General features: G+C 46.6%; 2 protein-coding genes across 2 annotated transcripts in view; both read right to left on the bottom strand.

Moving 5' to 3' along the window:
• LOC143955833 (uncharacterized) overlaps positions 1-20,214 on the bottom strand; it is a 25,150-nt gene extending 4,936 nt beyond the window's left edge. Inside the window, exons 1-3 of the mRNA XM_077465954.1 lie at positions 14,584-20,214; positions 1,989-2,746; positions 1,747-1,888 (exon numbers count right to left, since the gene is read on the bottom strand). Coding sequence (XP_077322080.1) covers positions 1,747-1,888; positions 1,989-2,213 — 367 coding nt within the window. The 5' untranslated portion in view covers positions 2,214-2,746; positions 14,584-20,214. The remainder of the gene's footprint in view (positions 1-1,746; positions 1,889-1,988; positions 2,747-14,583) is intronic.
• On the bottom strand, positions 4,979-26,017 carry LOC143955470 (uncharacterized). The gene is made up of 10 exons (XM_077465512.1): positions 25,946-26,017; positions 25,201-25,309; positions 24,502-24,636; positions 24,165-24,368; positions 23,916-24,057; positions 20,220-22,783; positions 13,953-14,087; positions 13,625-13,819; positions 13,380-13,527; positions 4,979-9,072 (listed from the first exon to the last, which is right to left on the bottom strand). Exons 2-10 carry the CDS (start codon positions 25,282-25,284, stop codon positions 7,892-7,894), a joined length of 4,788 nt encoding a protein of 1,595 aa, XP_077321638.1. The 5' UTR covers positions 25,285-25,309; positions 25,946-26,017; the 3' UTR covers positions 4,979-7,891.

The raw sequence follows: 26,017 nt of genomic DNA, 5'->3' as shown, positions 1-26,017 counted from the left end.
CTGTCCAGTTCTGGGCACCAGTCCTCAGGAAGGATGTACTGGAAATGGAGCGACTACAAAGAAGGGCAACAAAGCTAATAAAGGGTCTGGAGGATATTAGTTATGAGGAAAGGTTGTGAGCTCTGAACCCTGAGAGGGGATATGATTTCAATATATAAATACCGGACTGGTGACCCCACAATATATAAATACCGTACTGGTGACCCCACAATATATAAATACCGGACTGGTGACCCCACAATATATAAATACCAGACTGGTGACCCCACAATATATAAATACCAGACTGGTGACCCCACAATATATAAATACCGGACTGGTGACCCCACAATATATAAATACCAGACTGGTGACCCCACAATATATAAATACCGGACTGGTGACCCCACAATATATAAATACCAGACTGGTGACCCCACAATATATAAATACCAGACTGGTGACCCCACAATATATAAATACCGTACTGGTGACCCCACAATATATAAATACCGGACTGGTGACCCCACAATAGGGAGAAAACTTTTTCGTGGAAGGGAGTTTAACAAGACATGTGGCCACTCATTAAAATTTTAATAAAAGAGGTTTAAACTGCATAGAAGGTTCTATATGGTAAGAGTGGCAAGGATGTGGAATTCCCTTCCACAGGCGGTGGTCTCAGTGGGGAGCATCGATCATTTAAAAAAATTATTAGATAAGCACCTGAACAACCACAGCATACAGGGATATACAATGTAATACTGACATATAATCACACACATAGGTTGGACTTGATGGACTTGTGTCTTTTTTTCAACCTCACCTACTATGTAAGATCACTGTGCTCATTCCTGTCAGAACTGCCTTGTTTACATAAAACGGCGATCTGCCCATCTCTCTGGGGAACGATTGCGGGGATGGCCGCTGGACCCATTGATTGGCTCCCCCTCCCACTTTGTACAAATATATTCATACTCTGCTCCTTACAATCAACCATGCCATCTTTTTGCAGAGCAGCCAGTATTTCTCCTGAGGTTACCCGTGGGGGGGGGGGGGGGGTTCTTTGTACCCCGAACAATTCCTGTGGCAATTGTGGCTGAAATCTTTCTTGATCTACCTGACCTTGGCTTGGTATCAAGAGATCCCCCCAAATTTTCCACTTCTTATGAAGTGATTGAACAGTACTGACTGGCACATTCAAGGCTTTGGGTATCTTTTTATATCCTTTTCCATCTTTGTAAAGTTTCATTATCTTGTTACGCAGGTCTTTTGACTGTTCTTTTCTATCTCCTCATGGCTCGGTGTCTAGCCTGCTTATATGCATCCATGTGAGAGCTAACAAATTCCTTGACTATTCATACACAGACAAGAATTGTGATTTAAAAAGCCACAAATGTGAGAAATGAACCTTTAATTGCCATTTTAACCTGTGTGTACCACCTTCCGCGAGAATTGCTCAGTCAGAGATCTTAATAGACCCGGGCATGGGGAAAAGGCACATGTCTCAGATGCCTAGGATGATCAATGCCTATAAATTGCTGCCAGCTGAACCCCAGAATCTCCATAAATCCAGTCTAGATACATAAATTTTGTCGGCAGCACAGAGAAGGAAGATTATCGGAGAGAAATCCAGGAATACAGGACGGGGAACACAGCTCAGGAAAGTGACCAGGGGATTACAGGCTGATATCACCCAGCCCCCGCCCTACTCTGGACCAATCAGTGAGCAGTATGGGTGGAGGAATGGATTTAGTGTTAATGACCCACCTGTGCTGATCTCTGTAGGAGTGTCCTCCTCTATAAATGTCCCCGTTATTCCATCCTCCTCCATAGACTGCTGATCATCCCTCACATACCTCTCTTCTTCTTCTGATTTCACCTCAACTTTTATATCTATCAGATCTTCACCCTAAACCAAGAGAATGAGAGAAAATATTACCGGTAAAATATAAGCTCACAAAATAAATCTGCACAAGTCCAGGTCCTAGATGTTCCGTCGTCCCACCAACCTTGTAACTGTGAGGGATGATGTGACCTTCCTCTGTGGAATCCCAAGAATACAGAGTATGGAGACATCTCTCTGGTGGGTTCCTGGTATTAGGTGGCTCCATCATATCCTTGTGTCCTTCAGTAAACTTCTCCATCACTCCATACGCCTCCTCTTCATACTCTTTAACATCAATATTGTTGTCCCCTGAGGTTTCCACTCTGAATATATAACTAGAGAGTGACATCTTGACACCTTATAGCAGGAATTCTCAACCAGGGTTCCTCCAGAGGTTGCTAGGGGTTCCTTTTAGCAATGGACAATTTCTGCCTCTCGGATAAGTTCCCACTTACACCACTGATCTTTTTCACTATCTGTAAGGAGGTAATTCTTCCCAATGATCACAAGTGTAAGGACCATTCCTCTCACTAACCATCACACTAATGTATCATGAGTTGTAGATATCAAATTTTTAGCAGGGGGTTCCCTGAGACCGGAGAACTATTTCAAGGGTTCCTCTGTGTTGAAAAGGTTGAGAAAGGCTGCCTTATAGGAACCTGACACACACAATGATACAGTCACCATCCAGACACATCCCTTGTCTGTTACTGGATAATGTCCCAGAATTCCCAGAATCCTCCTCACCTCTCCTGTCAGCAGCTCCATCATCTTCTTGGTGACTTCTAGAATCTTCTCCATGTTGTGTCTCTCAGGTTTTAGGGAGTCACATGGAGGCACTGTGATGGTCATATGATCACCGGACTTCACAAGAGGAAATCTCTGTATTGAGGAACCAATAGGAATATCATGTTAGAATCCCAGAATCCTCCTCACCTTTCCGGTCAGGGCTGTGTTTTATTAATAGAGATAAGAGTGATGTCATGTGACCTCCCAGAATCCTCCTCACCTCTCCGGTCAGATCTGTGTTTTATTAAAGTGGTTGTAAACCCTTACAAACCACTTTGACCTACAGGTAAGCCTAGATTAAGGCTTACCTGTAGGTCCAAGCAATATCTCCTAAACCTATATGGTTTAGGAGATATTTGCCCGAAGACGGGCACCGCTGTCTACGGCGCATGCGCCGTAGACCGCGGCGCGCAGGCGCACTGAGCGCAGCATTCTCAGCGACGGAGCTGCCGCGCGTGTCGTCTCCCGTGCGCATGCGCAGGAGTGACGTCATCGCGGATTCGCCGAATGACAGCGGCGGAGCTGCGAGGCCCCACCAACAAGATGGATGCCGCGGACTACAGGGGACAGCGATGACTTTGCTGGCTCCTGTGTCAGGTAAGTGACACATAATGGGCTACTATGCAATGCATAGTAGTCCATTATGCTTTGCCTTTGCAGGGAATGAAAGAGGAAGTAAACTCATCAGGGTTTACTTCCTCTTTAATAGAGATAAGAGTGATGTCATGTGACCTCCCAGAATCCTCCTCACCTCTCCGGTCAGGTCTGTGTTTTATTAATAGAGATAAGAGTGATGTCATGTGACCTCCCAGAATCCTCCTCACCTCTCTGGTCAGCAGGTAGATGATCTCCAGGGTGAGGTTTAGTATCTTCTCAGTCACGTGACTCCGGTCCTCCTCCATCTTCATTCATCATGTGATCTATACAGGTTTCCTGTAGACCAATAATTGATAACAGAGAATTATCTGGACTGTACTGGTTGTATAATAATATGAATGAAATACTTGTATAGCGCACAATGTGAACTGAATCGCCTCTAGGCACTGTGGCGAGCTTTGATCATCTGCTAAAAGAGGAAGGTCTTGAGTTTTTTCCTAAAAGCCAGGTGATTTTCTTCCAGGCGGATGTTGATTGGTAGAGCATTCCATAGCCGAGGCCCTTGGACAGCGAATCTCCGATCCCCCTTGGATTTATACCGGGCTTTGGGCACGAGGAGGAGGTTTTTGTTGGCTGATGGAAGACTGCGGTTTGGTGTGTAATGATTTCTTTTCTCCATTAGGTATTGCGGAGCTTCTCTATGCACGCATTTGTGGGTGAGGCAAAGGGTCTTGAACGTGATCCGATTTTTTACGGTTAGCCAATGTAAGCTCCTCAGGGAAGGAGAGATGGATTCCCAGGGTTTTTTTCCTGTTATCAGCCTTGCCGCCGTGTTTTGGATCAGTTGTAATCGCACAAGTTGATATTGTGGTAATCCTATGTAAAGCGAGTTTGCGTAGTCCAGTCATGAATTAATGATTGTTCCAACTACCACTGCTTTGTCATTCTTTGGGATAAAAGGGAGGAGTCTGCGAAGCATGCGCAGCAGATGGTGAGATCCACTGACTACAGATCCTATTTGCGCATCCATTGACATTTGTGCGTCTAAAATAACCCCGAGACTCTTGGCTTTGGTCTTTGGGGAGATAGTCTGCCCAAAGACGGTTGGTGGAGACCAGGAGGTTTTGGTTGCGGGCTTATGATTTGGGTGTAAGATAAGAAGCTCTGTCTTTGATTGGTTCAGCTGGAGGGAGTTGGTGGTCATCCAGTCCTCTATTGATTTGAGGCAGTTTTCAAGTTGTTATTGGTGATCTTTTTTTCCATTGATCCGGAAATAAAGTTGCGTGTCGTCAGCGTAAGAGTGGAAGCAGAGATCTGAGCATCTGATGATTTGAAGGAGTGGGACGAATGTAAATGTTGAAGAGAACGGGTGACAAAGGAGAGCCTTGAGGGACTCCGCAGGTGACTGCCCGAGTTTCGGAGAGGAATTTTCCTAGTTTCATTATGATGGGGATGTAAGGAGATAATATGAGGGACATTCATTTTACTGTTTCCTGTGTATTTGGGGTCCAGGAACCTCTTCATATATCTAAATAATACATCTCCAATATGAAGGGTATGTTCCGGCCCCATAAGTGGGGGAATGTTCTGCCCCTGAAGGGGTTAATCTAGGTTTCCACACTAATATGTGTGTATCATCATCTGCTGGAGATAAAAGACGTCACAGTGACTATGGAGGAAGAGGATGGATATGACGGGGGGGTTACTGGGTGTAAATAGAAAATAATCTTTTTTTTTTCTCCATAATTTTTTTATTTTATCAAAAGAGAACATAAAAATTAAGATCAAAGGCAAATCGCACAAATAAGATCTTATTACCTCCTTTACTGCCAGTTCCAACAATGTCTCCTCTCTACTTCCTCACGACTCACCTCTCACTTCTTGTCTGTACCTGACATCACTTCCTGTCTTCCATAGAGACTTTTCTATGGTAAAAGTGAGATCATCACTATGTGGAGCTCAGAGGAACTGCAGCCCGGAGAAATGTCTCAGTGTGAACACGGCCTTGTGCTATGTGTTGTATGTACTGTATATCCTTATAGATGGGGTCATCTCCACTCCCACCAAGGGGGATAGAAATATATTACTGCCAAGTCCAGCCTAGACCTCCACCCCTAGACATAAGTTTCTTGGGGTTCCTTGAACAATTGTGCTCTTTTACTAACAACAATTTCAGGATGATGTAAGAATGTCCTTCTCCCACTGACCATTGGGGTTCCTTCTCTCATTAGTCACCAATGTAAGGGAGCACTATACTGACCACTAATATAAGGGGGTCCTACTCCCATTGGTCACCAATGTAAGGGACCACTACACTAACCACTGATATAAGGGGGTCCTTCTCTCATTGGTCACCAATGTAAGGGACCACTACACTGACCACTAATATAAGGGGGTCCTTCTCCCATTGGTCACCAATGTAAGGGACCACTACACTGACCTCTGATATAAGGGGGTCCTTCTCTCATTGGTCACCAATGTAAGGGACCACTACACTAACCACTGATATAAGGGGGTCCTTCTCCCATTGGTCACCAATGTAAGGGACCACTACACTGACCTCTGATATAAGGGGGTCCTTCTCTCATTGGTCACCAATGTAAGGGACCACTACACTGACCACTGATATAAGGGGGTCCTACTCCCATTGGTCACCAATGTAAGGGACCACTACACTGACCACTGATATAAGGGGGTCCTAATCCCATTGGTCACCAATGTAAGGGACCACTACACTGACCACTGATATAAGGGGGTCCTACTCCCATTGGTCACCAATGTAAGGGACCACTACACTGACCACTGATATAAGGGGGTCCTACTCCCATTGGTCACCAATGTAAGGGGCCACTACACTGACCACTAATATAAGGGGGTCCTTCTCCCATTGGTCACCAATGTAAGGGACCACTACACTGACCACTGATATAAGGGGGTCCTTCACTCATTGGTCACCAATGTAAGGGACCACTACACTGACCACTGATATAAAGGGGTCCTACTCCCATTGGTCACCAATGTAAGAGACCACTACACTGACCACTGATATAAGGGGGTCCTTCTCTCATTGGTCACCAATGTAAGGGACCACTACACTGACCACTGATATAAGGGGGTCCTTCACTCATTGGTCACCAATGTAAGGGGCCACTACACTGACCACTGATATAAGGGGGGTCCTTCTCCCATTGGTCACCAACATAAGGGAGCACTACATTGAGCTCCGGGGTTGTTGGGCTGAGTCAAACCTCTGACTGCAGTAGCAATATTACTGTGAAATATGGCAGCTTCCTAATGAAGCTGGAGGCTAGAAGACCAGCAACCGTCAGCATCCCAACAACCGATTTCGTATACCCACCCAGCCCATTCAGCTGTTAACTGGGGATTCCTGGCTGACAGGTGAATGTCATATTTTCATAGTTAGTAAGGTTGAATAAAGACACCAGTCCATCAAGTTCAACCTGAGTGTCTACAATTGTCCCTATCCCTGTACATTGCACGCTCACATCGGTCCATGCCCTTAAGGAGCCCACAATCCAAGGTCCCCATTCATATACTATGGCCAATTTTTTTGACAGAAGCCAATTAACCTACCTGCATGTCTTTGGATTGTGGGAGGAAACCGGAGTACCCGGTGGAAACCCACGCAGGCACAGGGAGAACATGCAAACTCCAGGCAGGTAGTGTCGTGGTTGGGATTTGAACCAGCGACCCTTCTTACTGCTAGGTGAGAGTGCTAACCACTACACCACTGTGCTGCCCAATTTGAACAAAATAGAAAAAAAAAAAAACAGCTTGGAGTGCCCCTGAAAAGAATCATACTACCCCCTCCAGGTCTGATATATATTTTAAGAAGGACCCCATATGCAAAAACACAAGAAAATAAAGTGTGGGATCCCCTAAAATCTATAGCAGACCCTCAACTTAACATGCAGCCTGGCTTCCCAGGAAAAGGTAGGGCGTGGGGAGTGAGAATTTTTAAAAATGTATCACAGCTGGGTGAACGCTGGTCATGTTGGTTCAATACATTTTTAAAAAATAGCTTAGACCACAAAATGTACTCAGCCAATGAGAGGTGAGGACTCCATTTTTATTTTTCTCCTGCTATCAATGGCCGACACGGTACAACACTTCATCCATGTCTTTGGTGATCTCTGATCTCCTTATCAACTGTTTCTTGCCGTTTCTTATGTTGTTGCCTTTTTATTTGGAAAGTTTTATTATTCCCCCCACATGGGTGTGGCCCCTTTCTCATTACTATGTTTCAATCAGAGAAACATTTACCAATCCGACCTCTAGATGGCACTGTTGTATCATCCATTCCATAGGACATCTTTTTCGAAAGGTCAGGCTATGGTTGAGGTCTATGAACTGTTTCTTCCATGATGAAGATCAGCCATGGAGTATATCTGAGGTGTATATCAGGGGGTGCTTCTTCCCCACATGTCCAGCAACATTCATATACAAGACATTTCCCGCACTCACTAATACACCTCGAGGGTTGTGTGGGACCCCCTGATGTACAGGAAGACAGGACTTCCGTGAGGAACATTTCCCTCACTCAGGACAGGAAAGTGTTTTTTCCCCCATGTGCAATCTCTGATGTCTGTTATGAGAGGACTTATCTGAAAAACATTTCCCTCATTCAGCACAGGAAAGTGGCCTCTTCCTCATGTGAGATCTCCGATGACTGTCAAGATGTGTCTTCTGTGAAAAACATTTCCCGCACTCAGGACAGGAATGCAACTTCTCCCCCGTGTGGCACCTTTGGTGTCTGTTGAGATTGCGCTTGTCTGAAAAACATTTCCCGCACTCAAGACAGGAATACGGCTTCTCCCCCGTGTGAGATTTCTGATGTGTGAAAAGATCTGATTTCTGTATAAAACATTTCCCGCACTCAGAACAGGAAAACGGCTTTTCTCCCGTGTGAGTTTTCTGATGTCTGTAAAGACTGGACTTCCCTGAAAAACATTTCCCGCACTCAGGACAGGAATTCAGCTTCTCCCCCGTGTGGCACCTTTGATGTCTGCTGAAATTGCGCTTGTCTGAAAAACATTTTCTGCACTCAGGACAGGAATACGGCTTCTCCCCCGTGTGAGATCTCTGATGTATGAAAAGATCTGATCTCTGTATAAAAAATTTCCCGCACTCAGGACAGGAAAACGGCTTCTCACCCGTGTGCGATCTTTGATGTATGGAAAGATGGGACTTCTTTGAAAAACATTTCCCGCACTCGGGGCAGGAATATGGCTTCTCACCTGTGTGAGTTATTTTATGCACATTAAGATAAGATTTAAAAAGGAAACACTTCCCACACTCAGTACAGGGAAACCTCTTCTCTGTTGGAAGGACAGCACTGTCCCTCACAGTCTGAGGTTCCTCGGGATAAGAGGAATACGATGGTCCGGCACCGTCCCGCACAGTCTGAGGTTCCTCAGGATAAGAGGAATACGATGGTCCGGCACCGTCCCGCACAGTCTGAGGTTCCTCGGGATAAGAGGAATACGATGGTCCGGCACCGTCCCGCACAGTCTGAGGTTCCTCGGGATAAGAGGAATACGATGGTCCGGCACCGTCCCGCACAGTCTGAGGTTCCTCAGGATAAGAGGAATACGATGGTCCGGCACCGTCCCGCACAGTCTGAGGTTCCTCAGGATAAGAGGAATACGATGGTCCATCTACACTGTGTGGTGCCGGATGGACATTTGAGGTAGTCGGGTTTTCTCCTGGACTATACTGTGTGATGTCCTCATCTTCTACTTTACAGTCTGGAGACAAAGTGAGACAATCCTCTGAGGTTTTCCTCATCTCCCGTCCATCTACTAAAATAGAAATACAAAGATTATTACTAGACATGAGCTGATTGGTTCCCCTAAACCAGGACTCCGCCCACATCAGGCAGCTTTGTCTCTGAGGATCTTACAATTCCCCCCTCAAGGTAACTAGTAAATGGATCCTCTGATCTCCTACCAGATCATTTCTTTATTCATGGACCTTAGTCAGAGAGGGAGGAAACAACGAGAACTGTCTTCTATAGGAGTGACAGTGATGAGGGGATTATAGGACGAGTGTCCTCACCTGTCAGGACCTGAATCACCTGCTGGTGGCACTTTGGTACCCTGGGCGGGGGGGTTGTAGCTCCAGAGTCCACCAGCAGATATCTCTCAGCAGCCAGCAGTTTCTATCAATCTGTCTCCACCTGATGTTGGCTGCTGGGAGGGTATTCAGTCCCTCCTCTGCTATAACATTTTGCTTTGCTAGTCAGATGCTGCTTGCCATTTTTCCTGCTACTGATCATGCTCCTGCCCTGAATCCTGTACCCTGCACCCCACTGCCTTATACCTGCTCCCCTTAACATTTTCAGCCCCGAAAGGTTTTACCCCCTTAATGTCCAGGCCATTTTTTTGCGATATGGCACGGTGTTACTTTAACTGACAAATGTGCGGTCGTGCAACACTATACCCAAATAAAATGTATGGCTTTTTTTTCCCCCCACAATTTCTTTTGGTGGTATTTGATCACCTCTGCGTTTTTTTTATTTTTCGCGATAGAAACAAAAACAAAAGAGGTACAATTTTGAAAAAAAAAAATATATATTTTTTTTACTTTTTGCTATAAAACATCCAATACAACATGTAAAAAAAAAATCTAATTTCTTAATCAATTTAGACCAATATGTATTCTGCTACATATTCTTGTTAAAAAAATCCCAATAAGCGTATATGTTGTGATTGTTTACAAGTGATTGAACAGTACTGACTGGCATATTCAAGGCTTTGGATATCTTTTTATATCCTTTTCCATTTTTGAAGTTTTTTACCTTGTTACGCAGGTCTTTTGACTGTTCTTTTCTACCTCCTCATGGCTCAGTGTCTAGCCTGCTTAGTGCATCCATGTGACAGCTAAAAAACTCATTGACTATTTATACACAGATACAAATTGTGATTTAAAAAGCCACAAATGTGAGAAATTAACCTTTAACCACTTAACAACCGCTCCATAGCTGAATGATGGCTACAGCGCGGCTCGATAACTCTGGGAGGGCGTACATTGACGTCCTCCCATAATCACACTCCCGCACACCCCTCGGCGTGCGCCCACTGTAGCATCCATGACCACCGGGTCCAGAGGACCCGGCGCATCACGGATCATGGTAAATGGGTCGTCAAATGACGGATCGATCACAAACCGGCGTCATGTATGGTTCCTCTCTCTACTCTTTGTACCGATCGGTAGAGTGTGAGGGGAGAGGGGAGAGATCGGGTGCAGCATCCCTCTGTCATACTCATCCAGCCATGCTCAGACATCCCTCTGTCATACTCATCCAGCCATGCTCAGTCATCCCTGTCATACTCATCCAGCCATGCTCAGCCATCCCTCTGTCATACTCATCCAGCCATGCTCAGCCATCCCTCTGTCATCCAGCCATCTATCCATGCTCAGCCATCCCTCTGTCATCCAGCCATCCATCCATGCTCAGCCATCCCTCTGTCATATAGCCATCCATCCATTCTCAGCCATCCCTCTGTCATACTCATCCAGCCACCCATCCATGATCAGCCATCCCTCTGTCATCCAGCCATCCATCCATGCTCAGCCATCCCTCTGTCATCCAGCCATCCATCCATGCTCAGCCATCCCTCTGGTATACTCATCCAGCCATCTATCCATGCTCAGCCATCCCTCTGTCATACTCATCCAGCCATCCATTCATTCTCAGCCATCCCTCTGTCATACTCATCCAGCCATCCATACTCAGCCATCCCTCTTTCATACTCATCCAGCCATCCATTCATTCATTCTCAGCCATCCCTCTGTCATACTCATCCAGCCATTCATACTCAGCCACCCCTCTGTCATACTCATCCAGCCATCCATTCATTCTCAGCCATCCCTCTGTCATACTCATCCAGCCATCCATTTATTCTCAGCCATCCCTCTGTCATACTCATCCAGCCATCCATACTTAGCCATCCCTCTGTCATACTCATCCAGCCATCCATTCATTCTCAGCCATCCCTCTGTCATACTCATCCAGCCATTCATTCATTCTCAGCCATCCCTCTGTCATACTCATCCAGCCATCCATTTATTCCCAGCCATCCCTCTGTCATACTCATCCAGCCATCCATACTCAGCCATCCCTCTGTCATACTCATCCAGCCATCCATCCATGCTCAGCCAGCCCTCTGTCATACTCATCAATCCATCCATCCAATGTCAACCATTCATACTCAGCAATACTCATTCATTCACCCCCATATTCAGCTGTAGTCAGTCATGCCAAGCCATACTCAGCCGTACTCAGCCGTACCCAGTCGTACCCAGCCGTACCCAGCCGTACCCAGCCGTACCCAGCCATACTCAGCCGTACCAAGCCATACTCAGCCGTACCAAGCCATACTCAGCCGTACCAAGCCATACTCAGCCGTACCAAGCCATACTCAGCCGTACCAAGCCATACTCAGCCGTACCAAGCCATACTCAGCCGTACCAAGCCATACTCAGCCGTACCCAGCCATACCCAGCTCTCCTCAGCCATACTCAGTCATATTAGGCCGTACCCATCCATACTCAGCCATCCCATCCGTACTCAGCCATACTCATTCATGGTCAGTCATCCCATCCATACTCAGTCATCCACATTCATGGCTCAAAAATGCTCAGCCATCCCAGTCCACGGCTCAGCCATCCCATATTTGTGCTCATCCATGCCACATCAGTTTTCATCCATGCCACTACAGTGCCTCACAAAAGTGTAATAGGTGGCCAAATTAGATTTGAAATGTATGCCCCTAGAACACCCAACGGTGTTCCCTGCATGTTGGGCCTCTGTATGTGGCCTGGCTGTGGTAAAGTCTCCTACATGTGGTATCGTCATACTCAGGAGGAGTAGGAGAATCTATTTTGGGGTGTTTTCTTTCCCAAATGGGGTCATTTTTGGGGCGTTTCCATGGTCCTGGTGCTCTAGAGCCATCAAAAGTGTAAGAGGTAGTCAAGAAATATGTGTCATTTATGCTCCTAGAACGCCCGAAGGTGCTCCCTCAATGTTGGGCCTTTGTATGTGGCCTGGCTGTGGAAAAGTCTCCCACATGTGGTTTCGCCATACTCAAGAGGAGTAGGAGAATCAATTTTGGGGTGCGAGTTTTGGTATGTACATGCTATGTGTTAGAAATATTGTATAAATGGACAACTTTGCTTGAAAAGAAATAAAAAATGTGTTTTCATTCTTTCCACATTTTCCAAAAACTTGTAGAAAAAAATGACATGTTCAAAAGACACATTATCCCTCATAGATTATAAGTTGGGGTGTTTTCTTTACAAAATTTTTGGGGCATTTCCATTGTCCTAGTGTTCCACGGCCTTCAAAAGTGTAAGAGGTAGTCAAGAAATTATATGTGTAATTTATGTCCCTAGAACATCTGAAGGTGCTCCCTCAATGTTGGGCCTCTGTATGTGGATACTCTGTGGAAAAGTATCACATGTGGTATTGCCATACTCAAGAGGAGTAGCAGAATGTGTTTTGGGGTGTAACTTGTGCTATGCATATGCTGTGTGTGAGAAATAACCTGCTAATATGACAATTTTGTGAAAAAAAAAAAAAGATCTTGAATCAATGAATAACTTGTATAGGGCTACATATGCAAAATAATTTGCCTCATAAAAAAAAAAAACCTTAATTTGCAAAGAATTGTGGAAAATAACGAGAACTTCAAAAAACTCACCATGCCTCTTACTAAATACCTTGGATTGTCTACTTCCCAAAAAGGGGTAATTTGGGGGGGGGGGTATTTGAACTTTCCTGGATTGTTAGTGTCTCAAGAAATGAGATAGGCCATCAGTACATTGGGTGTGAAAACATTTTCAGAGATTGGCACCCTAACTTGTGGACCCTATAACCTTCACAAAGACCAAATAATATACACTGATTTGGGTTATTTTTTTTTACCAAAGATATGTAGCGGTATAAATTTTGGCCAAAATTTATGAAGAAAAATTACTAATTTGCAAAATCTTATAAACAGAAACGACGAAAAATGCATTTTTTTTAAAGAATTTTCGGTCTTTTTTCTTTTATAGGGCAAAAAAAAAAAAAAAACTGCGGTGATTATTAGTGTTAATGACCCACCTGTGCTGATCTCTGTAGGAGTGTCCTCCTCTATGAATGTCCCCGTTATTCCATCCTCCTCCGTATATTGCTGATCATCCCTCACATACTCCTCTTCTTCTTCTTCTTCTGATTTAATTTCAACTTTTATATCTATCAGATCTTCACCCTAAACCAAGAGAATGAGAGACAATATTATTGGTAAAATATAAGCTCACAAAATAAATCTGCACAAGTCCATGTCCTAGATGTTCCGTCCCACCAACCTTGTAACTGTGGGGGATGATGTGACCTTCCTGTGTGGAATTCCGGGAATACAGAGGACGGGGACATCTCTCTGGTGGGTTCCTGGTAGTAGGTGGCTCCATCATATCCTTGTGGCCTACAGTAAACTTCTCCATCACTCCATACTCCTCATCCTCCTCTTTAACATCAATATTGTTGTCCCCGAGGTTTCCAATCTGAATATATAAAAAGACAGTGACATCCTGACACCTTATAGGAACCTGACACACACAATGATACAGTCACCATCCAGACACATCCCTTGTCTGTTACTGGAGAATATCCCAGAATTCCCAGAATCCTCCTCACCTCTCCTGTCAGCAGCTCCATCATCTTCTTGGTGACTTCTAGAATCTTCTCCATGTTGTGTCTCTCAGGTTTTAGGGAGTCACATGGAGGCACTGTGATGGTCATATGATCACCTGACTTCACAAGAGGAAATCTCTGTATTGGAGAACCAATAGGAACATCATGTTAGAATCCCAGAATCCTCCTCACCTCTCCGGTCAGGTCTGTGTTTTATTAATAGAGATAAGAGTGATGTCATGTGACCTTCCAGAATCCTCCTCACCTCTCCGGTCAGGTCTGTGTTTTTATTAATAGAGATAAGAGTGAGGTCATGTGACCTCCCAGAATCCTCCTCACCTCTCCGGTCAGGTCTGTGTTTTTATTAATAGAGATAAGAGTGAGGTCATGTGACCTCCCAGAATCCTCCTCACCTCTCCAGTCAGGTCTGTGTTTTTATTAATAGAGATAAGAGTGAGGTCATGTGACCTCCCAGAATCCTCCTCACCTCTCCGGTCAGGTCTGTGTTTTTATTAATAGAGATAAGAGTGATGTCATGTGACCTCCCAGAATCCTCCTCACCTCTCCGGTCAGGTCTGTGTTTTATTAATAGAGATAAGAGTGATGTCATGTGACCTCCCAGAATCCTCCTCACCTCTCCGGTCAGCAGGTAGATGATCTCCAGGGTGAGGTTTAGTATCTTCTCAGTCATGTGACTCCGGTCCTCCTCCATTCTCATTGGTCATGTGATCTATACAGGTTTCCTGTAGACCAATAATTGATAACAGAGAATGTTCTGGACTGTACAGGTTGTACAATATTAGGATGGGGATGTATGGGGGGATAATATGAGGGACATTCCGTTTACGGTTTCCTGTCTATTTGGGTTTCAGGAACCTCTTCATAGATCTAAATAATACTTCTCCAAAATGAAGAGAATGTTCCGGCCCCGTAAGTGGGGGAAATGTTCTGCCCCTGAAGGGGTTAATCTAGGTTTAGATACTATATATGTGTGTATCATCATCTGCTGGAGATAAAAGATGTCACAGTGACTACGGAGGAAGAGGGCGGACATGACGGAGGGGGGTTACTTACTGGGTGTAAATAAAAAATAAGATCTTACTACCGTATCTCCTGCCACTTCCAGCAACGTCATCTCTAAACTTCCCCCCGACTCACCTCTCACCCGGAACTTCCAGTCTGTAGGTGACATCACTTCCTGTCTTCCTTAGAGACTTGCTGTCTCTATGGTAAAAGTGAGATCACCACCTTGTGGAGCTTAGAGGAACTGCATCCCCGAAAAAAACAATGGCAGAATTTTTCTTGGCAATTTTTCAGAGAATATGAATGATAACAAAAAAATATTTCTTTCACTCATGATTAGTGTTTGGCTGAAGCCATTTATTATAAATCAACTGTATTTTTAAATCACAATAGAAAATACCCAAATGGCCCTGATCAAAAGTTTACATACCCTGGTGATTTTGGCCTGATAACATGCACACAAGTTGATACAAAGGGGTTTGAATGCCTATTAAAGGTAACCAGCCTCACCTGTCATCTGTTTGCTTGTAATTAGTGTGTGTATAAAAGGTCAACGAGTTTCTGGACTCCTGACAGGCCCTTGCATCCTTCATCCAGTGCTGCACTGATGTTTCTGGATTCTGAGTCATGGGGAAAGCAAAAGAATTGTCAAAGGATCTGCAGGAAAAGGTAGTTAAATTGTATAAAAAAGGAAAGGGATATACAAAAGATATCCAAGGAATTGAGAATGCCAATCAGCAATGTGCAAACTCTAATCAAGAAGTGGAAAATGAGGGGTTCTGTTGAAACTGTACCACGGTCAGGTAGACCAACTAAAATTTCAGCCACAACTCTCAGTAAAATTGTTCGGGATGCAAAGAAAAAAGCAAAAATAACTTCAGGTGAAATACAGGACTCTCTGAAAACATGTGGTGTGGCTGTTCCAAGATGCACAATAAGGAGGCACTTGAAGAAAGATGAGCTGCATGGTCGAGTCACCAGAAGAAAGCCATTACTACGCGAATGTCACAAAGTATCCCGCTTACAATACTCCAAACGGCACGTCATTTGGAGTGATGAGACCAAAATTGAGCATTTTGGCCACAACAATAAACACTACATTTGGAGAGGAGTCAACAAGGCCTATGATGAAAGGTCCACCATCCCTACTGTGAAACACGGAGGTGGGTCTCTGATGTTTTGGGGATGTGTGAGCTACAAAGGCCACAGGAAAATTGGTCACAATTGTTGGAAAGATGAATGCAGTATTTGATCAAAAAATATTGGAGGAACATTTGCATTCATCAGCCAGGAAGCATGGGACGTACTTGGACATTCCAACATGGCAATGACACAAAACACAAGGCCAAGTCGACCCGTCATTGGCTTCAGCAGAATAAAGTGAAGGTTCTGGAGTGGCCATCTCAGTCTCCTGACCTCAACATCATTGAGACACTCCGGGGAGATCTCAAAATGCGAGACAGCCCAAGAATTTACAGGAACTGGAGGCTTTGTGCCAAGAAGAATGGGCAGCTTTACCACCTGAGAAGATAAAGAGCCTCATCCACAAATACCACAAAAGACTTTAAGGGGGAAATGCACGGTATTAAGAACTGGGGTATGTAAACTTTTGATCAGGGTCATTTGGGTAGTTTCTGTTGTCATTATGATTTATAAAGAGTAAACACAGTTGATTGATAATAAATGGCTTCAGCCAAACACTAACCATGAGTGAAAGAAAAGTCTTTGTGTTATCATTCATATTCTCGGAAAAATGGCCAAGAACTCATAAATTCTGTAAGGTTATGTAAATTTATGAGTACAAGTGTATGTAGTATATATCCTTATAGATGGGGTCATCTCCACTCCCACCAAGGGGGGTAGAAATATATTACTGCCAAGTCCAGCCTAGACCTCCACCCCTAGACATAAGTTTCTTGGGGTTCCTTGAACAACCAACAATTGTGCTCTTTTACTAACAACAATCTAAGGATGATGTAAGAATGTCCTTCTCCCACTGACCATTGGGGATCCTTCTCCCACTGACCATTGGGGATCCTTCTCCCACTGACCATTGGAGATCCTCCTCCCACTGACCATTGGGGATCCTCCTCCCACTGACCATTGGGGATCCATCTCCCACTGACCATTAGGGATCCATCTCCCACTGACCATTGGGGATCCTTCTCCCACTGAAAGTTGGAGATCCTTCTCCCACTGACCATTGGGGATCCTTCTCCCGCTGACCATTGGGGATCCTTCTCCCGCTGACCATTGGGGATCCTTCTCCCGCTGACCATTGGGGATCCTTCTCCCGCTGACCATTGGGGATCCATCTCCCGCTGACCATTAAGGATCCTTCTCCCGCTGAACATTAAGGATCCTTCTCCCGCTGACCATTGGAGATCCTCCTCCCACTGACCATTGGGGATCCTTCTCCCGTTGACCATTGGGGATCCTTCTCCCGCTGACCATTGGAGATCCTCCTCCCGCTGACCATTGGGGATCTCCCTCCCGCTGACCATCGGGGATCCTTCTCCCGCTGACCATCGGGGATCCTTCTCCCGCTGACCATCGGGGATCCTTCTCCCGCTGACCATCGGGGATCCTTCTCCCGCTGACCATTGGGGATCCTTCTCCCGCTACCATTGGGGATCCATCTCCCGCTGACCATTGGGGATCCATCTCCCGCTGACCATTGGGGATCCTCCTCCCGCTGACCATTGGGGATCCATCTCCCGCTGACCATTGGGGATCCTTCTCCCGCTGACCATTGGGGATCCATCTCCCGCTGACCATTGGGGATCCATCTCCCGCTGACCATTGGGGATCCATCTCCCGCTGACCATTGGGGATCCATCTCCCGCTGACCATTGGGGATCCATCTCCCGCTGACCATTGGGGATCCTTCTCCCGCTGACCATTGGGGATCCTTCTCCCGCTGACCATTGGGGATCCTTCTCCCGCTGACCATTGGGGATCCTCCTCCCGCTGACCATTGGGGATCCTCCTCCCGCTGACCATTGGGGATCCTCCTCCCGCTGACCATTGGGGATCCATCACCCGCTGACCATTGGGGATCCTTCTCCTACTGACCATTGGGGATCCTTCTCCCACTGACCTTTGGGGATCCTTCTCCCACTGACCATTGGGGATCCTTCTCCCACTGACCATTGGGGATCCATCTCCCACTGACCATTGGGGATCCATCTCCCACTGACCATTGGGGATCCATCTCCCACTGACCATTGGGGGTCCTTCTCCCACTGACCATTGGGGATCCTTCTCCCGCTGACCATTGGGGATCCTCCTCCCGCTGACCATTGGGGATCCTCCTCCCGCTGACCATTGGGGATCCTCCTCCCGCTGACCATTGGGGATCCATCACCCGCTGACCATCGGGGATCCTTCTCCCGCTGACCATTGGGGATCCTTCTCCCGCTGACCATTGGGGATCCTCCTCCCGCTGACCATTGGGGATCCTCCTCCCGCTGACCATTGGGGATCCTCCTCCCGCTGACCATTGGGGATCCATCACCCGCTGACCATTGGGGATCCTTCTCCTACTGACCATTGGGGATCCTTCTCCCACTGACCATTGGGGATCCTTCTCCCACTGACCATTGGGGATCCTTCTCCCACTGACCATTGGGGATCCATCTCCCACTGACCATTGGGGATCCATCTCCCACTGACCATTGGGGATCCATCTCCCACTGACCATTGGGGGTCCTTCTCCCACTGACCATTGGGGGTCCTTCTCCCACTGACCATTGGAGATCCTTCTCCCACTGACCATTGGAGATCCTTCTTCCACTGACCATTGGAGATCCTTCTCCTACTGACCATTGGAGATCCTTCTCCCACTGACCATTGGAGATCCTTCTCCCACTGACCATTGGAGATCCTTCTCCCACTGACCATTGGAGATCCTTCTCCCACTGACCATTGGAGATCCTCCTCCCACTGCACTCTGGGCCATTATTCAGGATTATCTGTAAACTGATGGTCTGTCACCTATGAGTAAAAAAAAAATGTCCATAGCGATTGACCCGGTGAAAGGTTAAACAATGAACGTCATTTGGCTACTTGCTGTGTTGGTCGAATGTTTTCCATTGATTTTATATTGGAAATACCACATTTGGCCAGCAGATGGCACAAATCCCAATGATACTTAGTGCCATCTAATGGCCAAATGCCGTATTTCCCGTTCTAAAGAAAGGTTTGGTTCAATTAACTCCTGTTCTTCGATGTGTGCTGGACTCATAAGCGCATGAATGTGATCTGAGTTATGTGTCTGATGAAGGAAACTAAGGGGACATTTCATAGAACATTTGTTGGAGGAATGTGAGAAGCATTGGCCTAGGAGGGAAAAATTCTGGCTATAATTTAAATAACACAGTGATCTCCTATGACCGTCAGCTCCCTCTAGTGGCTAAATTGCATTACTTTTTTTTTTTCCTGAAATACCTCAATTAGTAAAAAAGAAAAGAGCAATACAGCATTATGGCCACTAGATGGAGATAAAAATCATAGGATATCACTGTAGGGAAAACAAAAATTCAAAAATTCATCACAGTTGGTTCATATTGGGTCAATAAATGTTTTAAAAAATACCTCAGACCACAAAATGTCCTCAGCCAATGAGAGGTAATGACTCAATTTTTATTTTAAAAGGCCTAGAGGACTGACTTTTAAGCGGTGGGGGTAAACGCGTTTCGTCCTGGAAGACGTCTTGAGAAAACAGACCTCTTGCAAGAGTTTACACCGCAAAATGTCCTCAGCCAATGAGAGGTAAGGACTCCATTTTTATTTTTCTCCTGCTATCAATGGCCGACACGGGACAACACTTCATCCATGTCTTTGGTGATCTCGGATCTCCTTATCAACTGTTTCTTATGTTGTTGCCTTTTTATTTGGAAAGTTTTATTATCCCCCCACATGGGTGTGGCCCCTTTCTCAATACTATGTTTTAATGGGAGAAACATTTACCAATCCGACCTCTAGATGGCACTGTTGTATAATCCATTCCATAGGATATCTTTGTCAGGAGGCCAAGCTACAGTTGAGGTCTATGAACTGTTTCTTCCATGATGAAGATCAGCCATGGAGTATATCTGAGGTGTATATCAGGGGGTGCTTCTTCCCCACATGTCCAGCAACATTCATATACAAGACATTTCCCGCACTCACTAATACACCTCCAGGGTTGTGTGGGACCCCCTGATGTACAGGAAGACAGGACTTCAGTGAGGAACATTTCCCTCACTCAGGACAGGAACGTGGCTTCTCCCCCAAGTGCAATCTCTGATGTCTGTAAAGATGTGCCTTCCTTGAGAAACATTTCCCGCACTCAAGACAGGGAAACGGCTTCTCCCCCGCGTGGCATCTCTGATGCCGGGAAAGGCCTGACTTATAGGGAAAACATTTCCCGCACTCAGGACAGCAATACGGCTTCTCCCCAGTGTGAGATCTGTGATGTCTATAAAGGTCGGACTTCTGTGAAAAACATTTCCCGCACTCGGGACAGGAATACGGCTTCTCCCCCGTGTGAGATCTCTGATGTGTGCAAAGATGCGACTTCCTCGGAAAACATTTCCCGCACTCAGGATAGGAAAGTGGCTTCTCCCTCGTGTGCACACTCTGATGTCTGAAAAGATGTGACTTCCTTAAGAAAGATTTCCCGCACTCAGGACAGGGAAATGGCCTCTCCCCCGTGTGAGTCCTCAGATGTGCGTAAAGGTCTGACTTCCTTGAAAAACATTTCTCGCACTCAGTACATGAAAGTGGCTTCTCCCCCGTGTGAGAGCTCTGATGTCTGAAAAGATGGGACATCTGTGTAAAACATTTCTCGCACTCAGGACAGGAATACGGCCTTTCCCCTGTGTGAGATCTCTGATGTCTGTAAAGACTGGACTTCTCTAAAAAACATTTCCCGCACTCAGGACAGGAATGCAGCTTCTCCCCCGTGTGGCACCTTTGGTGTCTGTTGAGATTGGACTTGTCTGAAAAACATTTCTCGCACTCAGGACAAGAATACGGCTTTTCCCCCGTGTGAAACCTCTGATGTGTGACAAGTTCTGATTTCTGTATAAAACACTTCCCGCACTCAGGACAGGAAAATGGCTTCTCACCCGTGTGCAATCTCTGATGTATAGAAATAGAGGACTTCTTTGAAAAACATTTACCGCACTCAGGGCAGGAAAACCTCTTCTCTGTTGGAAGGGGAGCACCGTCCCGCACAGTCTGAGGTTCCTCGGGATAAGAGGAATACGATGGTCCGGCACCGTCCCGCACAGTCTGAGGTTCCTCGGGATAAGAGGAATACGATGGTCCGGCACCGTCCCGCACAGTCTGAGGTTCCTCGGGATAAGAGGAATACGATGGTCCGGCACCGTCCCGCACAGTCTGAGGTTCCTCAGGATAAGAGGAACACGATGGTCCGGCACCGTCCCGCACAGTCTGAGGTTCCTCAGGATAAGAGGAATACGATGGTCCGGCACCGTCCCGCACAGTCTGAGGTTCCTCGGGATAAGAGGAATACGATGGTCCGGCACCGTCCCGCACAGTCTGAGGTTCCTCGGGATAAGAGGAATACGATGGTCCGGCACCGTCCCGCACAGTCTGAGGTTCCTCAGGATAAGAGGAATACGATGGTCCGGCACCGTCCCGCACAGTCTGAGGTTCCTCGGGATAAGAGGAATACGATGGTCCGGCACCGTCCCGCACAGTCTGAGGTTCCTCAGGATAAGAGGAATTCGATGGTCCGGCACCGTCCCGCACAGTCTGAGGTTCCTCAGGATAAGAGGAATATGATGGTCCGGCACCGTCCCGCACAGTCTGAGGTTCCTCAGGATAAGAGGAATACGATGGTCCGGCACCGTCCCGCACAGTCTGAGGTTCCTCGGGATAAGAGGAATACGATGGTCCGGCACCGTCCCGCACAGTCTGAGGTTCCTCGGGATAAGAGGAATACGATGGTCCGGCACCGTCCCGCACAGTCTGAGGTTCCTCAGGATAAGAGGAATACGATGGTCCGGCACCGTCCCGCACAGTCTGAGGTTCCTCGGGATAAGAGGAATACGATGGTCCGGCACCGTCCCGCACAGTCTGAGGTTCCTCGGGATAAGAGGAATACGATGGTCCGGCACCGTCCCGCACAGTCTGAGGTTCCTCGGGATAAGAGGAATACGATGGTCCGGCACCGTCCCGCACAGTCTGAGGTTCCTCGGGATAAGAGGAATACGATGGTCCGGCACCGTCCCGCACAGTCTGAGGTTCCTCAGGATAAGAGGAATACGATGGTCCGGCACCGTCCCGCACAGTCTGAGGTTCCTCAGGATAAGAGGAATACGATGGTCCGGCACCGTCCCGCACAGTCTGAGGTTCCTCGGGATAAGAGGAATACGATGGTCCGGCACCGTCCCGCACAGTCTGAGGTTCCTCAGGATAAGAGGAATACGATGGTCCGGCACCGTCCCGCACAGTCTGAGGTTCCTCAGGATAAGAGGAATACGATGGTCCGGCACCGTCCCGCACAGTCTGAGGTTCCTCGGGATAAGAGGAATACGATGGTCCGGCACCGTCCCGCACAGTCTGAGGTTCCTCGGGATAAGAGGAATACGATGGTCCGGCACCGTCCCGCACAGTCTGAGGTTCCTCAGGATAAGAGGAATACGATGGTCCATCTACACTGTGTGGTGCCGGATGGACATTTGAGGTAGTCGGGTTTTCTCCTGGACTATACTGTGTGATGTCCTCATCTTCTACTTTACAGTCTGGAGACAAAGTGAGACAATCCTCTGAGGTTTTCCTCATCTCCCGTCCATCTACTAAAATAGAAATACAAAGATTATTACTAGACATGAGCTGATTGGTTCCCCTAAACCAGGACTCCGCCCACATCAGGCAGCTTTGTCTCTGAAGATCTTACAATTCCCCCCTCAAGGTAACTAGTAAATGGATCCTCTGATCTCCTACCAGATCATTTCTTTATTCATGGACCTTAGTCAGAGAGAGAGGAAACAACGAGAACTGTCTTCTATAGGAGTGACAGTGATGAGGGGATTATAGGACGAGTGTCCCCACCTGCCAGGACCTGAATCACCTGCTGGTGGTACTTTGGTACCCTGGGCGGAGAGTTGTAGCTCCAGAGTCCACCAGCAGGTGTCTCTCAGCAGCCAGCAGTTTCTATCAATCTGTCTCCACCTGATGCTGGCTGCTGGGAGGGTATTTAGTCCCTCCACTGCTATTACATTTTGCATCACTATTTTGCTTTGCTAGTCAGATGATGCTTGATATTTTCCTGCTACTGATCATGCTCTTACCCTGAATCCTGTACCCAGCACCCCACTGCCTTATATCTACTCCCCTTAATTATAATTATGTAATGTACAACATAGAGAATATAGTGAAGGGGTCAGGAGTATGTAATGTACAATATAAATGATATAGTGTATTGGTGTTCAGAAATCAGTGGAAAGGTAAATGTTTACATGAGACAAGTTGCAGAGGTCCCACACCGCTCCTCCCATCTCCTGAGACTGCACTCAGTGACTTGGGTCTGAGACTATACAGACATATCCCTCCACCCGGCACAGCCAGCAAATAACAGAGCAAGTGACCCCGGGGGGGATTGTTCTGTCAGAGGTCTTACTAGACCCGGGCATGGGGCAGAAGACCCCAGAAATATACCCCAGGTGTCGAGGTCAAGCAACGCTCTTGGTGAAAATGAACATTTTGCTGATCCCCAGAATCTCCATGAATCCAGTCTAGATACATAAATTGTGTCGGCAGCACAGAGAAGGAAGATTATCGGAGAGAAATCCAGGAATACAGGACGGGGAACACAGCTCAGGAAAGTGACCAGGGGATTACAGGCTGATATCACCCAGCCCCCGCCCTACTCTGGACCAATCAGTGAGCAGTATGGGTGGAGGAATGGATTTAGTGTTAATGACCCACCTGTGCTGATCTCTGTAGGAGTGTCCTCCTCTATAAATGTCCCCGTTATTCCATCCTCCTCCATAGACTGCTGATCATCCCTCACATACCTCTCTTCTTCTTCTGATTTCACCTCAACTTTTATATCTATCAGATCCTCACCCTAAACCAAGAAAATGAGAAAGAATATCATCTATAAATATAACCTCACAAAATAAATCCACAGATCATCTCCATGAGTCCATGTCCTAGATGTTCCGTCCTACCAACCTTGTAACAGTGGGGGATGGTGTGATCTTCCTGTGTGGAATTCCAGGAGTACAGAGGACGGGAACATCTCTCTGGTGGGTTCCTGGTATTTGGTGGCTCCATCATATCCTTGTGTCCTTCTGAAAACTTCTCCATCACTCCATACTCCTCATCCTCCTCTTTATTCTCTTTAACATCAATATTATCACCCCCGAGGTTTCCACTCTGAATATATAAATAGACAGTGACATCCTGACACCTTATAGGAACCTGACACACACAATGATACAGTCACCATCCAGACACATCCCTTGTCTGTTACTGGATAATGTCCCAGAATTCCCAGAATCCTCCTCACCTCTCCTGTCAGAAGCTCCATCATCTTCTTGGTGACTTCTAGAATCTTCTCCATGTTGTGTCTCTCAGGTTTTAGGGAGTCACATGGAGGCACTGTGATGGTCATATGATCACCGGACTTCACAAGAGGAAATCTCTGTATTGGGAACCAATAGGAATATCATGTTAGAATCCCAGAATCCTCCTCACCTCTCCGGTCAGGTCTGTGTTTTATTAATAGAGATAAGAGTGATGTCATGTGACCTCCCAGAATCCTCCTCGCCTCTCCGGTCAGGTCTGTGTTTTATTACTAGAGAGAAGACTGATGTCATGTGACCTCCCAGAATCCTCCTCCCCTCTCCGGTCAGGTGTGTGTTTTATTAATAGAGATAAGAGTGATGTCATGTGACCTCCCAGAATCCTCCTCGCCTCTCCGGTCAGGTCTGTGTTTTATTACTAGAGATAAGAGTGATGTCATGTGACCTCCCAGAATCCTCCTCCCCTCTCCGGTCAGGTCTGTGTTTTATTAATAGAGATAAGAGTGATGTCATGTGACCTCCCAGAATCCTCCTCACCTCTCCGGTCAGGTCTGTGTTTTATTAATAGAGATAAGAGTGATGTCATGTGACCTCCCAGAATCCTCCTCACCTCTCCGGTCAGGTCTGTGTTTTATTAATAGAGATAAGAGTGATGTCATGTGACCTCCCAGAATCCTCCTCACCTCTCCGGTCAGCAGGTAGATGATCTCCAGGGTGAGGTTCAGTATCTTCTCAGTCACGTGACTCCGGTCCTCCTCCATCCTCATTGGTCATGTGATCTATATGGGTTTCCTGCAGACCAATAATTGATAACAGAGAATGATCTGGATTGTACTGGTTGAAAAATATTAGGATGGGGATGTATGGGGGGGATAATATGAGGGACATTCAGTTTACGGTTTCCTGTGTATTTGGGGTCCAGGAACATCTTCCCCTTATATCTAAATAAAAACCCTATTCTCCACACTTCTCACCTCATTTTAGGAGAGCCTGAACCTGAACGGCGACGCCACTTATTTTGGGTGAGGCAGAGGCTGGCGAACCCATGAACCCATGTGGCCTTGAGCACAGAAAAGAGAATGGGGGGCAGAGGGCTAGGGTTGCCACCTCATCCATTTAAACCCGAACACATACGAATTAGACGGGTTCTGTGGCTGATTAAGGTGGCAATTAAATTCACTTGGTGCCTTATCTGCATTAAATTAGCCTCAGAACCTGTGTAATTAATATGTGTTTGGGTTTAAAGGGATGAGGTGGCAACCCTAGGGGGGAGGTGGGGGGGGGGGGGCTACGCTCTCTCCAATAGAATTATAATCGTCGTGTGGGTTGGCCGGAGGCAGAGCAAGCAACCATGCATATGCTGTCAAGAAAGCGGCATGGACATGACGGGGGGTTACTGGGTGTAAATAGAGAATAAGATCTTATTACCTCCTCTGCTGCCACTTCCAGTGATGTCTCCTCTCTACTTCCTCCCGAATTACGGCTCACCTGGAACATCTT

The sequence above is a fragment of the Lithobates pipiens genome, unplaced genomic scaffold, assembly GCF_037356315.1.
Source record: "Lithobates pipiens isolate NorthernLeopardFrog02 unplaced genomic scaffold, aLitPip1_a1.2 Scaffold_35, whole genome shotgun sequence".
Classification (NCBI taxonomy): Eukaryota; Metazoa; Chordata; class Amphibia; order Anura; family Ranidae; genus Lithobates; species Lithobates pipiens.
The sequence above is the reverse complement of the archived record's forward strand: the minus strand, read 5'-3'. Positions and strand labels throughout refer to the sequence as shown.

Coding starts and splice junctions, on each gene's coding strand:
- LOC143955470 (XM_077465512.1), bottom strand. CDS start 25,284: ATGAGGATGGAGGAGGACCGGAGTCACGTGACTGAGAAGATACTGAAC. Junction 24,637..25,200: donor TCTACCTGCTGACCGGAGAG/GTGAGGAGGATT, acceptor TTCCCAATACAG/AGATTTCCTCTTGTGAAGTC. Junction 14,088..20,219: donor AGCCACGTTCCTGTCCTGAG/TGAGGGAAATGT, acceptor TCTCCAATACAG/AGATTTCCTCTTGTGAAGTC.